General features: G+C 34.3%; 2 protein-coding genes and 1 long non-coding RNA gene across 10 annotated transcripts in view; all 3 read left to right on the forward strand.

Moving 5' to 3' along the window:
- Positions 1-359: 359 nt before the first annotated feature.
- On the forward strand, positions 360-884 carry LOC108967000. Its single transcript, XR_001993226.1, has 3 exons — positions 360-451; positions 516-716; positions 813-884. It is a non-coding gene; the product is annotated as an uncharacterized LOC108967000 (long non-coding RNA).
- A 1,052-nt stretch (positions 885-1,936) lies between these two features.
- Positions 1,937-5,813, forward strand: LOC108966995 (E3 ubiquitin-protein ligase Bre1). The gene is made up of 6 exons (XM_018930186.1): positions 1,937-1,977; positions 2,151-3,264; positions 3,340-3,771; positions 3,904-4,099; positions 4,151-4,418; positions 4,522-5,813. Exons 2-6 carry the CDS (start codon positions 2,164-2,166, stop codon positions 5,612-5,614), a joined length of 3,090 nt encoding a protein of 1,029 aa, XP_018785731.1. The 5' UTR covers positions 1,937-1,977; positions 2,151-2,163; the 3' UTR covers positions 5,615-5,813.
- Positions 5,814-6,650: 837 nt separating this feature from the next.
- The window catches only part of LOC108966993, a 47,178-nt gene continuing 39,444 nt past the window's right edge, over positions 6,651-14,384 (forward strand). For 4 of the 8 annotated variants that reach the window (XM_018930183.1, XM_018930178.1, XM_018930184.1 and 1 more), the window contains exons 1-2: positions 6,651-6,801; positions 7,701-8,228. The gene's annotated coding sequence lies outside the window, so the exon portion shown is untranslated. The other 4 variants (XM_018930181.1, XM_018930180.1, XM_018930182.1 and 1 more) reach the window with 4 other exon arrangements.

Here is a 14,384-nt window from a genome sequence, read left to right on the forward strand (position 1 = left end):
TGGGTACCTGTCCCATCCCGCACGCATTGTAGTCGATTGTAAAGTTGCGAGGTAGTCAGTCTGTTTTCTCTTCACTGCGATACGACGTCTAGAGACGTGTCTTCCGTCTATCATAACATGATCGATCTGGTTGGTAGCTTTTCGATTCAGAGGCAGCCAAGTAGCTTGATGAATATTCCGAAGCCGATCAGCCTCAACCCATTTGTGAATGTTTCATCATGGAGGATGAATTTACCGATTGTTGTGCTAAAAATACTGTCTTTGCACACCGTGCCGTTAAAGTCGCCAAGCACGACTTTGACATCGTGGCGGACAGCTCAATTTCATAGTGAGCTGAAATCAATCAATCGCTCTTCAATCTTTTATACGTCTTTAATTATATTTAAAATTGTCTAGTCTTTTTATATTTGGTTCATAGTTCGCAACCTTTATTTATTTGCCTGAGTTGGAGGTACATTTGTAACATTTAGTTATGTAATCGCAGTACTTAAAGTTTTGAAATCTGTCTCATCTAGAAAATCGAATCCAAACAATGCAGTTTTCGAATCGATATCTTATAAATTGAAGGACGAAACGGGTGGCTAATCAACTCAGCTCGTCGATTGATATTTGATTTCAAAACAATAGGTTACGAAAAATAGTTCACACCTGAGAAACATAAATGAATCCAAAAAAGGGTTGGTAACCAGAAAAATGGAGCGACGGCGCGTTGTCAGGTAAAACTAAAAATGTTCTATTGCACTTGTTTGAAAGTGTTCTCGTCTGTATGTGAGAAGACCATCCAAAACCAAATTTAATTCAAAACATTGCAGAAACACGAGAAAAATACCCAGAAACGATTCTTTTACATATGGCTGAAGTGACTGTCGGTTTTAGCCAAAAAACATTCGTTTGAAGGCGAGCAAGGGTGAGAAGGCGAAATAACCCTGCTCAGGGTTGTGCGCTGGTTTTGGGACCCGCCACGTAAAAAACAAAACATATGTAAAGACATATGTATGTATATAATTCTATATTTATCTCAATTAGTTCTAGATGCTACAAACAAGCCACAAATAAGAGTTGGGTAAACAAAATTATTATGTCCAATTCGCGAAGAACTTTAGATTTGCTTTGCGTCAGAAAAGTCCGATGTGTGCTTTTGTAAGAATATGTTCACATAACTCGTTTTGTTCTTTTCAAAGCAACAATCGCTACTTTTTTTAGAGAGCACTGAAAGCAAAGCTAATGAGCTCTAATGAACGAGCATACCCTATGTTTACTGTGCTTCGTTGTTTCAGTAAGAAATGTCACACAAACCGAGGAAAGTTGTAAGTGAATGAGTCTTTATAATTTGTTGCAATATATAGCGAAAGTATTGTAAAAATAAATCGTAAATTAAAAATGTTTTGCATTGCATTGTATATATATTTGGAAATTTACAAAAGTCAACATTTTATTTAAATTTCTTTTTGGTTATTGGATAAAGAATCTATTTATCTTAATTTTAAATTCAAATTTTTAATTTCTGTAACTTACTATTTTAAGTATAGGAAACATGAATGAAATGAAATTGATTTGCTCACACACATCCTTCTGATCAAATTAATGCGCATACATACATTGCTTTTCCACTTCCGTAACATTTTAAATATTTGTTTTCTTCTGCAACACAGGAATATTTTGTATTTCCATACATTTCAATGCTTTAAAAGTAAAGCCTCAATCACGTAAAAGTTTTTTAAATTCTACATTAAGATCATAGATATTGTGTTTAATTTAATATAGGGATTGTATTTGGTTTTAAATTATAGATAGACAGATTTTTTGCTGATATTTACTTTTAAGGCGAGTTTAACACGCTGTGTTTCTATTTCACCTATTCCGCGAAGCTCTGTTTTATCAAGTTTTGTATTCAGACACAATAGAAATGCTTACAATTTTTTTTAGGTCATTTTCACTTTGCTTGCGGAAACTTTTATATATAATTTGTTAAAAAGGGTAAGTTGTAGTTTGAATGTTGTTAATTTAATATAATAAAGCTATATAGGTTGGAATATTAAAGGAAAACATGCAAGAATCTGAAAGATCACTATTGATTATAAGACCCGGCACTCTGTTGCTTGTTATTTTACTTAATTGCTTCATTCTACAAAAGTTTTCTAATAATTTAGATATTGCTGTAAAATGTCGAAACGCAGCGCAGAGGAGTCTGGTGGTGGCGGTAGCACCGCGGCTGCCACAAATCTCGGGCAGCCACCAATTAAGAAAGTTCATTTTGAACCGCACCTCATTGGGCCTGTGTCGACACTGGAAGAAATGGATATTAAAGTCCTTGAGTTTCAAAATAAAAAATTAGCACAGCGTATTGAACAACGGATGCGAACCGAAGCAGAGTTGAGGCATCGTATTGAACAATTGGAAAAGCGTCAAATGCAAGACGATGCTGTATTAAATGTCGTAAATCGATATTGGAATCAGTTAAATGAAGATATACGCGTGCTCTTGCAACGTTTCGACGCTGAAACGGCTGATGAGTCTGAAAATCGCAATGAGAATGAAGTTACCACATCTTTTCTCATACAATTATCCACGTGGGATAAAGAGGAGCTTGACGATAAACTTGCTAATCGTGTTCAAGTTTCAAAGAGGGCGGTAGCAAAGATAGTGCAAGTGATTGATCGTATCATGCAACGTAATGAAAAGATAACAATAGCTCTGAAAGAAGGAAATGGCGTTGCGAGTGGTAGTAATGCTAATGCGAATGCGGAAGGTGAAGATGGGACAGATAATGTTACCAATAATATTTTGCCAAATATCGATGAGACTCTAAAGCAAACGCACATTGAAATTATGACCGAAAACCGAAATTTGCAAAGCTTAAACACTTCGTTGCATGAAAAATTTCATACAATTTCATTAAAAATGAAAGAATGTCAAGATGCTTTGACTGCTAAAGAGACCGAAAATGCAGAGCTAAAAAATCAGATAGATGAGTTACAATATGATTTGGAAAAAGTGCACTGTCGCAACGATAAGTTAGAAAATCATTTGGCAGAAGCCATAGAGAAGTTGAAAGCCTACCATCAAATGCATGGTGATCCTAATAAAAGCTCATCTTCTGGTAAAGGAACAGCCACTGCAAATGTAAACAGCCAACATTACGAAGACTTGCAAAAGGATTTAGAAGAGTATCGTGAACTGGCGAACAATCGTCTGCAGGAGTTGGATAAATTGCATGCTACACATAGGGAGACGTTAAAGGAAGTGGAAAAATTAAAAATGGATGTAAGTATTTTGTATAAATAGATATGTATGTTACATCATAAGAAAATCAAAATTTTCTTTTTCTAATCTCAATAGATTCGTCAGTTGCCTGAGTCGGTAATTGTTGAAACGACAGAATACAAATGCTTGCAGTCACAGTTCTCGGTTCTATATAATGAATCCATGCAAATAAAAACAATGTTGGATGAAACACGGAATCAGTTGCAGACAAGTAAGAACCAACATTTACGTCAGATTGAAGTTATGGAAAGTGAAGAATTGATTGCACAAAAGAAGGTACGGAGTGAAATGATTCAAATGGAGGACGTGTTGGCTCAGATTAGGAAAGAATATGAAACGTTGCGCATTGAATTTGAGCAAAATATGGCTGCTAACGAGCAAACAGCACCAATAAATAGGGAAATGCGACATTTAATTACTTCCTTACAAAACCATAATTTGCAGCTAAAAGGAGAAGGTCAGCGATATAAGCGTAAATATAAGGATGCTTCGGCAGATAATGTAAAGGTGGGCATTGTATGAATTCCATACAATTTATTGTTTTTGGAAATTGCTTGGAAAAAATGAATAAAGTAATAATCCGACATTTGAAAATGATTATGTATATGCTAATATTTTTATATATATTATATATTTTAGCTTCGAAAAGAAATAGAGGATACTTTGGCGAAGCTGGAGGGTACAAAGCAGCCACCGCCCGCAACAGAGGAGGTTAAACTAGAGGGGGGAAATACTGTGAAAGAGGAGAATGCCGCTGGTGGCGCAGGAACAACTGGTACTAGCTGTAACGAATCATCAGCAACCGTCAAAGATGAAGCCAGTGCCAACATCAAAGGTTAGCTAATATTTTTGATCAAATGCAGAAACATTAATCAATATATTCCAGGGGATGATGGCGATGACGAGATGAAAGAGCAAAAAGATGGAATAAAGCAAGAAAAAAATTCGACAGGGCCCACTGCAGTTGTTGGGGAGAAGAAAGATGCTCAGGCTGCAGGTAGTACCAACAATAATGCAACAAGCGGAGCAACAGTTGCTGGAACGCCATGCACAGCTACCGTCAAGGTTGAAAAGGACGCAAAAGATGTGCCAAAGGCCAAGGATATAAAAGTAGTTGAATCCGAAATTGTGCGGGATTTAAAGGCACAGCTCAAGTAAGTCTTTTGACAATAGTCGTTGAAATAAAATTAAAATATAAGCTTGTGAGCCTATTCTGCAATTAAGAGTTCACATTATAAATAACACCTTTATTTGCAGAAAAGCATTAAATGATCAAAAGGAAATGAAGCTTCTTCTTGATATGTATAAAGGCGTTTCAAAGGATCAACGTGACAAAGTGCAGCTTATGGCAACCGAGAAGAAACTTCGGTCAGAAATAGAGGAATTGCGTCAACAATTAAAGAAAATACAGGAAAGTAAAAGAGAAGAGCGTAAAAAGTTGGCAGATGAAGAAGCATTACGCAAGATTAAGCAACTTGAGGAGCAGAAGTATGAACTGCAGAAACAAGTTGCCAGTCAAAAGCCAGTGGAGAATGCATGGGGTGGGCCGGGTGGTGCAAATTATGCTCGCCCATTTGTTGGGTCACATGAAGAGGAAGCTCTACTAAATGAAATGGAAGTAACAGGTCAGGCATTTGAAGACATGCAGGAACAAAACTCTCGACTAATACAGCAACTCCGTGAAAAGGATGATGCAAACTTTAAGCTTATGTCGGAGCGCATTAAAGCAAACCAGATGCATAATTTATTACGAGAGGAAAAACAAATATTAGTAGATCAAATGACCACACGAGATACTCAAATTGAAGCAATGCATATTGTATTGCGAAAGTTAGAAGAGAAGGAGCGTAGCCTTCAAGCTACCGTAGCCACTATAGAGAAAGAGTTGATGTTGCGTCAACAAGCAATGGAAATGCACAAACGCAAAGCCATTGAGTCCGCACAGTCAGCAGCAGATTTAAAGTTGCATTTAGAAAAGTATCACTCTCAGATGAAGGAAGCGCAACAAGTTGTTGCGGAAAAAACTAGTTCGCTTGAGGCGGAGGCTTACAAAACAAAGCGCTTACAGGAAGAACTAGCGCAGTTTAAGCGCAAGGCTGAACGCATGAAAAAGATTGAAATGGCTGGCAGTACTATTGATGAAGTAGTATTAGAAGAGATTCGCGAATATAAAGAGACTCTCACCTGTCCTTCATGTAAGGTTAAACGCAAAGATGCCGTTTTATCGAAATGTTTCCATGTTTTCTGCTATGACTGTTTACGTACTCGCTACGAAACTAGACAGCGGAAATGTCCTAAATGCAATTGTGCTTTTGGTGCAAATGATTACCATCGCCTCTATTTAACCTAAACATTTCAGTACGCTGTTATTAGATTTCCATTAAGTAATACCAATTGGTTTTTATTGTCAAAAGTTCAGAAGAGCGGTGATCAGATGGGGCTTTTTGCAGTTCTCATATCTACTGAATACAATCCATACATTATGATTTATGTTAGGTATATGCTAAATATGCATTATTAATTGCAATAAATTTACCTGTATATCTCTACAGTTTGTGTTTATCTTTCTTTGTACATATATGTATGTATATGTACATTTTGAGCAGGTGTGAAAACTTCTGTTGGAGAGAAATATAAATTTAGTATGCAACTATTGCAAAGCTTAATATCCATATTGTTTGCATCATTTGTGTGCTTATTATGAGCGGAATGAGTTATCGATATTAAGAGAATTTCCGGATTTGTGACTTTTCCTCCAACACGTTATTATTGAAACATCTGGTTTCAAATGGAAATTAAAGAGGGATATTAAATTTCTAGTGGTATTTTATTACGACCGTTTCTTGCTGAGTAGGTGAAACACTTTTCTAGAAGAACTGTTTATACACTAGCAATATATAAATACATTATTTGTACCGAACCACAACAAATATATTAGCATAGTATTATAAACTCCCTGTGTGCTTATTAACACTTGTATAATATGCATTATTATAAAAGTACATCATTAATTTATTTTTATATAATTACAGAAATTAAAATAAAATATATGTATGTATGTAAAAATTGTTTCTTTCAAAACGGAAACTGACTTGTAGTTGACACAGGAAAATAAAGTAACATCCCTGCTTGTGATTACAGAGTTGCATGGACAACATAACTTTTTCTTTTCACATATATTTTTATTTTTAGAGAGCATATTTTTTTTTCAAAACATTTAAATAGAAAACTTCCATACAACTACTTCCTTTTATAAGTATAAATTTCTTAATGTTATGTTTTAATGAAATGACATGCAACCCTGAAATCTGTAGTGGCAATGTTCCTTTTTCACCTACGCTTTTCAGTGTTTAGCAATTTTAATATCAGTTCTGTTCGGCGTTGCATTTCTGTTCGATCTAAAATCGAGTTCGGATGTAACTGATTCGCACTAATGGCACGTTTTTGTTAATTGTACGTTGGGATTAATTTTCGGTCTTTTTAACAATAGCTTGATATCGAATTTGTGTTGTGCAAAAGTGAATAAAAAAATGTATGGTTAGTGATGAGCTGCATTATTTATAAGTTAATAAAGATGATAAAGAATCAACAGAGAAAATGTATTAATAAAGTGAAGAAAGAGTGAAGTCGCAAGGAAGTTCATGACTTCCGCAAAAGCTAAAGATTTAATTGATTTTTCGCCCATGGGTGAATGTGCGAGTGTATACGTGTGTGAAATACAGCTGCTGCAAATTCACGGGCTGCACAATACAGAAAATTAGAAAGTAAATGTTTGCTTACAAAGTAATAGTTAAAGAAATAGATAAATAACTTTTATAATATGCATATTATTGTATGACACACAATCGCAGCTTAATTTGATATATTTTTTATTTCGAAAATATTCATGTAAATTAATTGTAAATTAGTCTGATACCTGTAATTCTGGATATTCTATGTTCTTACATGTAGTTATGGACATAAATATACATATATAACCACATCTATGTGTGTAAGATTGGGAAACTGGAATAACAACAATCCTGTTAGTTCTATTGTATTATTAGGTAAATATGTATGTGAGAGCAGCTGCTTTGAAGTAATAAATAGTAGGCATTTGTGCTAGCAGCTGTCTTCCAACGTGTCCTTGTCCTTGATAGTAGAAGCACAGTTTATAAGACACTTTGGCACGTTGTGCCTTTGTCTTTATTTATAATCTATAATCGGGTCATAAAGATGTTGCTAATTGTGTAATTTTATGAAAAAGTTCCGCATCAATTGTGAATGCGACAAAGGTTTTGTTCCTTGAGCCGACAAAATTTCACTGCTATGTTACAGTTTTTTGATTGCAAAATTGTGAAATAATAGGCAAATTATTTAAAATTAAATTTAGAAGAAATACTTACGTGTAAAAATCTATAAATAATTAAATTTCGTTTAAAATATTAATAAAATAGTTTAAAACCAGACATAAATTTTTACACTTGCTCATATATGTACATACATATGCAGATAAGGATATGTACATAATGTAACGGACCAATCTAATAAAAAACAATGAACAAACCACGATTCGTCTATCAAATCAAACGAAATATCTACACACACATTCGTTCGTCACACAGCACATTAACCAATTGAAACAAAACGGCACCAAAGTCAGCCAGCACAAAGTATACTATAAACAGCAAAAACCGCCATCACAACATCAGCAGTACCAGCAGCAACTGCCACACAAACTTAGAGACCCCCTGACATTTAAATTTTTTCCTACACTTTTGTGGTACATTGCATTGGATTTTTTTTTGTGCAACAACGTGCGCATCAATAATATTATCTCTAGCAGCAACAGCTTCAACGGTAGCCGCACTTACAATCTAAACTACAGCTCAAAAATCACAGCGCCGGCATCGAGGAAACTATACAAGCCAAACCACAACGCGCCGTGACGAAGTCATCATATGGTGTTTTTGCTGGAATTGTGGGTAAGTAACATACATATAAACATATTAATATATCATACGTAACATATGCCACTTTGTTTGTTTTATATACATATGCATATACACACACTTATGTACCTACATATGTACATGTATAGGAAGTGTTCAATTATATACGATTTCTAAATATCATTTATCCGCCGTCATCATCAATGAATGCTCAGTGCCACATTAAAATCCCTACTTAAACGTTGGAATAGTTGGCAATTTGAAGTTTTCAATCATTTCGAACGGGGTTGGAAATTGGTGCTTCAATTGATGTTACGTACAGAGATATTAGTCGTATATGTAAATGCATGCGAATCTGAAACTTCGCTTTGATATTCATACATACATATGTAGTTATGTATCTATGTATATAGATTTACAAATGTATATGTATTTATGCATATAGAATAAGGCTTTCGTTTTCTGTTCATTGGATTCCACATAACTTTTGCAACTTGACTTACCCATTATTATTTCCGTTCTGTGAATAGCCGGCTGCACGTGCTTATCACAACGATTTCGTATTTACTCTGTTGTTATTAAGACTCGAGGTTGCTGTTTCTTTTTTGCTGGGTGCCAAAGATTTAACCTTGAACTGAATAAACAGTTATATTTATGTTTTTGAAACAGTTTTCGATTTTTAATTTGACTTCATTTAAATTCACTATCAATTTGAGAGACTTTTTAAACCAAAAAGTGTTAAAATGAAAAAATTTAAAAAGTTCAAAAGGAAGTACCGCTGATACTTATTCTGACATTAAATGCTTTTTACAAATATTCACAAGCCTTTGGGTTGGTACTTAAAACTTGGCATGCTCCACTTGTCGGATATTATCAAGAGCGCCCCGGCAAAGGGTTGGAGAAAGTAGGTGCGATTATTTCTACTTACAATGTGTGCATATTTATGTTCATATAAATGCATAAACTGTAATGTTGTGTACTTAACACGCTTTATTATTTTTATAACTTGTTTGCTAATTCAAAGATAAAAACCAGTTATCTTATCAGGTGATGAATCAATAAATTGTTTGTGCGAATTTGTTTTGTCTTGACGATGCCGCCCTTTCTCCTTATTCGCTTTCTGTTATTTGCAACTTAACTTTTACTTGTTCCTACCCATTTTGCATTTTTCTTTTCCCTTTTAGTTCAAATGCCGACTTGGTTTCCAGTGGGTTTGTTAGATTTCACTTGTTCTCTTTAACGACTCGTCCAACTTTAAAGTTATTTCTTACCTGTAACAATTAAATTAAAATGTTATATACTTATGTATGTACTAAGTCTATGTACATTTGCATGTTTGTAGTCGGTAGTAAAAATGTACACACATGTATGCATGCAGTCTAATTGTATGACTCAATTTCGATTTGCTAAACTTCACAATTTTTGTTTTGTGTTCATTTTTTATTCTCCAATTCTGTTGTGATCGTTTGAGTTTACGAGATTTCAAGTTCGCAAATATGCGTTACCCTTAAACTTAATGTACAACGCTGCTTTATAATAAAAAGCGTGAACCATCGACAGATGCCAATACACTTTGCGCTGAGATAAATTTAAAAGTATTCATTCTTCAAAACAAATATTAAGAAAGGACGCCGTCAGTTCATTTAAAGTTGCTTATTAATTTTCAAGGTTTTCTTTAAATTTTTGTTTGATTTTTGATGAATATAATTACAGTTAACATTTGCATTCGTTATTAATTATTATCTATAGATGGTAATTTTTATATATTATTTTAAAATTTTATTTAACTCAAACCAAGGGGTTTTAAAATTGTAATCTAGTTAATTTTGTGAAAGGAAATAAATTCAGTAGACAGCTCAATAAAAATAAAAAAAATCAAGAAAAACCAACCAAACTACGGTTGCCGCGAAGCTATAATACTTTTCACAAGTAAAAACGTTTCCATAGAAGAACTTGAGATTGTTGCTTTGAACATGCCAAATTTCGTGAAGATATCACGTTTTTGTACGAGAACTTAATTTTTATCGTTCACTTTGTAGGATAGCTTAGTGGCTGTTATCGGTGGTTCCTACAAACTAACAGCTTCTTGGGAAAAAGAACGCTTGCAAAATTTCAGATCGCCATATCAAAATCTAAGTGACTAAATCGCGTATATCCAGACAGACAGACATATAAAAATATACGACCAATATACATTGGGACAAAGCAGCACACGGAAATTTTAATTAAAAATTCTGGGTAAATGATATTTAGAAAGAATGTATTTACTATAGCGAGCTACTGAAGTCGGTACACCTCTGTAGGAATGTGGCGACTTTTACAATGGATAAAAATATGGAACAAAGAATTTGTTTTCAATTTTGTATTTCTATCCAAATTTCGTGTGGATTTTCGGTGCGTATTACAGGCTTACGTGGCATCAGTTTTATCAAAAACAACAGCCTACGAGTGGAACAAAGTCTTCAAAACCGGTCGAGAAATCGTTGAAAACTTGCGCTGTTCTTCAGGACTTTCGACCTATTCAACTGATGAAAATATTAAAAAAGTGCTGAAGAGGATATCGTACTTGAAAATCATTAGGCAAGTTTAAGGGAGATGCAAAAGAGCTCGACACCTCTCGCGAGTCCGTTCGAACGATTTAGGTGAATATTTTGGGTATGAAACTAGTTCTTGCCTGACTCGTACCGATGAAGTTGAATTTTTTCAAAAAGGGTATGATTGTAACCTAATTTAAAGCCAAACACGCAATGAATACCATCGATAAACCACCGTATTCACCAGATTTGTCTCCCCGTGATTTTTTTTTGTTTCCCAAAACTTAAATCATCGCTCCGTGGAATCCGTTTTCAGTCGAACGAAGAGATATGTATGTATATCAAATTCACTGGAGCAGCTAAATGCCATCCCAAAATCCCAAAATGATGATGAACAATTAAAAAAAAAGACGGGGTTTGAATTAACATATGACCTTATTCTTCAACATAATCTCCAAACTATTTGTTGTAACGATTCTCCCACATTCCGATACCGGCTTGATATTGTGTAGCTTTATGGCTTCCTAAATATGCACTTATTTCCAGCTTGACTTTCTCATTTGAGTGAAATCTTTTTTTAATGTATCAGTTTTTGAGTCTGGAAATAGTCGCACACATGGTGATTACGATTGGTGGGGACTAGTTCATTAAAAAAAAAGGCGGCACTACCTTTAGGAGTCTTCTTTCCACAATATTCTCTTTTTAGTTTATTTTAAATACTTTTTATTTCAGTTTTATTGAGTTTTAAATATACTTTATCACTTTGAATTAAAGAGTTACCAATTATCTGAAATTTCTGATTCCTCATCGATCTGAATTTCGAATATATGTAGTACATAGAATGACTAGAATACCATTACACAAACAGTTTACGGGTTATACAATTTCTTTCGTATTGTTGGAACATACATACATATGTACATGCATAAGTTCAACTAGACAGTGTATTGACATCTTCATCTACCAATTTTGCTGTCCTTGTGCTGATGTTTTAAGAGATGTCAATTGTAATATTTTTGACAGAACTATATTACAATCTCACGTCAGTGGAAAAAATAAAAATTGCTATTTCGATTATGGAATAAAATTACAATAAAAATAGTGTTATAATTGCTATATGTACTTCCGATGTTTTTATGTCTATCTTAATGTCATTCACAATGTTTTATATGTGACTAGTATTATTCCTGACTAGTTTGATGCTTCACAATATCATACAGCGAAATTGTAATTGCGTGGGTATTTTTTTCTAACAATGAAACATGAAAAGAAAGCAAGCCAGCGCATTAATAATATAAATTTACACAACCAAATCAGGAATTTTGTAAGAAATTATGTATCAACAGTAAAGTATATATATGTGAATACGTTTGTACATAAATATAGCGATTTAAGAAATTGAGGGCGCCATTTACTTTATGGTCAGATTTTTCTTCAGCACCTCATGTACCATAGGAACAAAGACATTTTATCAAAGTTTGTAATCGTAGCCTTACCATATTTCCATACTTTAGGCTTTCGCTCGAATTGTTTCAATAAGGCAGGAGGCTTAGTGACAGCTTTCACGTTTGTTTTGCATTCGTCTATTTGTTGACTCAGTTAAAACAATAGTGACAGCTTTCACGTTTGTTTTGCATTCGTCTATTTGTTGACTCAGTTAAAACAATCAATTTTTTTTGACACATAAATATGTATGTATGTACGTATGTATGGTATATACTTAGGTTTTAGTAACTCACAAATTTAGGCTTGAATTTTGCAATGATATATGTATATACATACATACTAAATAGTGTGCATGTACTCATGAAACCGGTGTGAGTGTGTTGAAAGTCAACCTTCGCGATGATCAAATAAGCGATCTGTCTACTCACGATAACATGTTTGGTTATGCTTTTAGCAGTATTTATTTAGTTCTACTAACCTAATTTGCTGTCGTGAGAGTACCGTAACGCTGATCTTTTAACGACTGTATATAGTACATTAGTTTATATATTTAGAATAGTCTATCAACGGTTACTTAAACAAAATATAATGAAGTGCAAAGTAATCCGAAGCCATCAGATCAGCTTGTGCTGTATATCCACACAGGAAAAAGTCTTGGCGGCCAATCGACTGGCCCAAAACGTGAAATTATCTGCTGATCTGTTCTCACAATAAATCCATTGATGGATGCAATATGTGGGAAATTGTTAAATTTTAGGCTTTAAATAGACGATTATTATGGCACGACAACTGTCGCCATTGACAGTTATTTTCTCCGGTCCAAATACAGCAATTTTACTTGTTTCAGTCAGAAATGGGCTTCTTCGCTGAACAAAATTTGGCTCGCAAAACGTGGGATTTTTTTTTTTTTTTGGAATTTTTCAAGAGCTCTTGAGCGAAGCTCTCAGCTACGGCTGCTATATTTTCTTCACACCGGACGTGGTCTATTTGGCCGAATATTATCCAATAATGAAAGCTGGGTTTCAAGATGGGTGATGGTATTGCGAATAGTACGCACAGTAGGTCGCTAATGTTGACCATAAGTTGAGACAAGCGCGCGAAAGACATTCTTTAAAGAACGTAAATTTTCGTAATTTTGTAAACGTTGTTCAGGCGTAAGTTTTTTCATGATGAATAGCCAAACACTACTGAACAAAAATATCTTGACAGTTTGACCCACGGGAGTCGGGATCACCAGTTTGGAAGTTTCTCCTTCCATTTGAATATTAAAGTGTCGATGATGTATCCTTTTTTTGTTTTAATAAGAGGAAAAATTAAGCAAATTCTTTTGTCTTTATATTGCCTGCATGCCACACTCGGTCAAATGCCTGTTGCACTATATATCGAGAAATTCTGCCACAGAATACAGTTTCTTTTGGAATCCATTTATAATTATATCCGTTATGCCATGGCTTTGCTCTAGAGTTCCATAATTTCTCCTAAATCCAAACTGATGTTCCGATATTATATTGTATGCATTAAAAATTGGTAACAATATACTCATTAGTATTTTATCCAATGCTTTGGAAAATGTCACCAGCAAGCTAATAGGATGGTACGATGAGAGAATATCTTCAGGTTTGTTTGGTTTTGGAATCATTATAACCGCTTACATAGATCATTGTTTAGGAAAGTCGAAATTGCATTATAAACTACTTTAACATAGTTTTCTTCTTTGATTTTAAACACAATAATTTTAAGAATTGGAAAACACATTTGACATTTATCTTCAGAGATAAGATTTGAATTTGGTTGAAATTTTGAGTGCAAATGCTTAACCTCAGGCAGTTTTACATTTCGCATTGTATATCGTTCTAAAGATTTTGTAGCTCTCCAAAGACTGTATTCATACTCCTTCGTGTTAGAACCCAGACTTTTTAAAGACAATATCTAAAATATATTTTATTTTCTAAGCTCAGTTTATTGAATATTTTAATTATATCTACATATGTATGTATGTCTCCACTCAAGTGTATAATTTTATAGCACACAATTCAAACATTTAATGACCCCTAAATGTAAGTGTTTTTGGCGGTATTATTTTATTTTTGACACTACTAATATTCTTCTTCTTGATTGGCGTAGTCACCGCTTACGCGATTATAGCCGAGGTAACAACAGCGCGCCAGTCGTTTCTTCTTTTCGCTACGTGGCGCCAATTAGATATTCC

This window comes from Bactrocera latifrons, unplaced genomic scaffold (assembly GCF_001853355.1).
Source record: "Bactrocera latifrons isolate USDA-ARS-PBARC rearing strain unplaced genomic scaffold, ASM185335v1 scaffold_172, whole genome shotgun sequence".
NCBI classification, from domain to species: Eukaryota; Metazoa; Arthropoda; class Insecta; order Diptera; family Tephritidae; genus Bactrocera; species Bactrocera latifrons.

What these genes read in the sequence shown, in the direction of transcription:
- LOC108966995 (XM_018930186.1), top strand. Translation starts at nt 2,164, where the DNA reads ATGTCGAAACGCAGCGCAGAGGAGTCTGGTGGTGGCGGTAGCACCGCG. An exon ending in TGGAAAAATTAAAAATGGAT is followed by an intron (nt 3,265 to 3,339) that starts GTAAGTATTTTG and finishes TAATCTCAATAG; the next exon opens with ATTCGTCAGTTGCCTGAGTC. An exon ending in GATTTAAAGGCACAGCTCAA is followed by an intron (nt 4,419 to 4,521) that starts GTAAGTCTTTTG and finishes CTTTATTTGCAG; the next exon opens with AAAAGCATTAAATGATCAAA.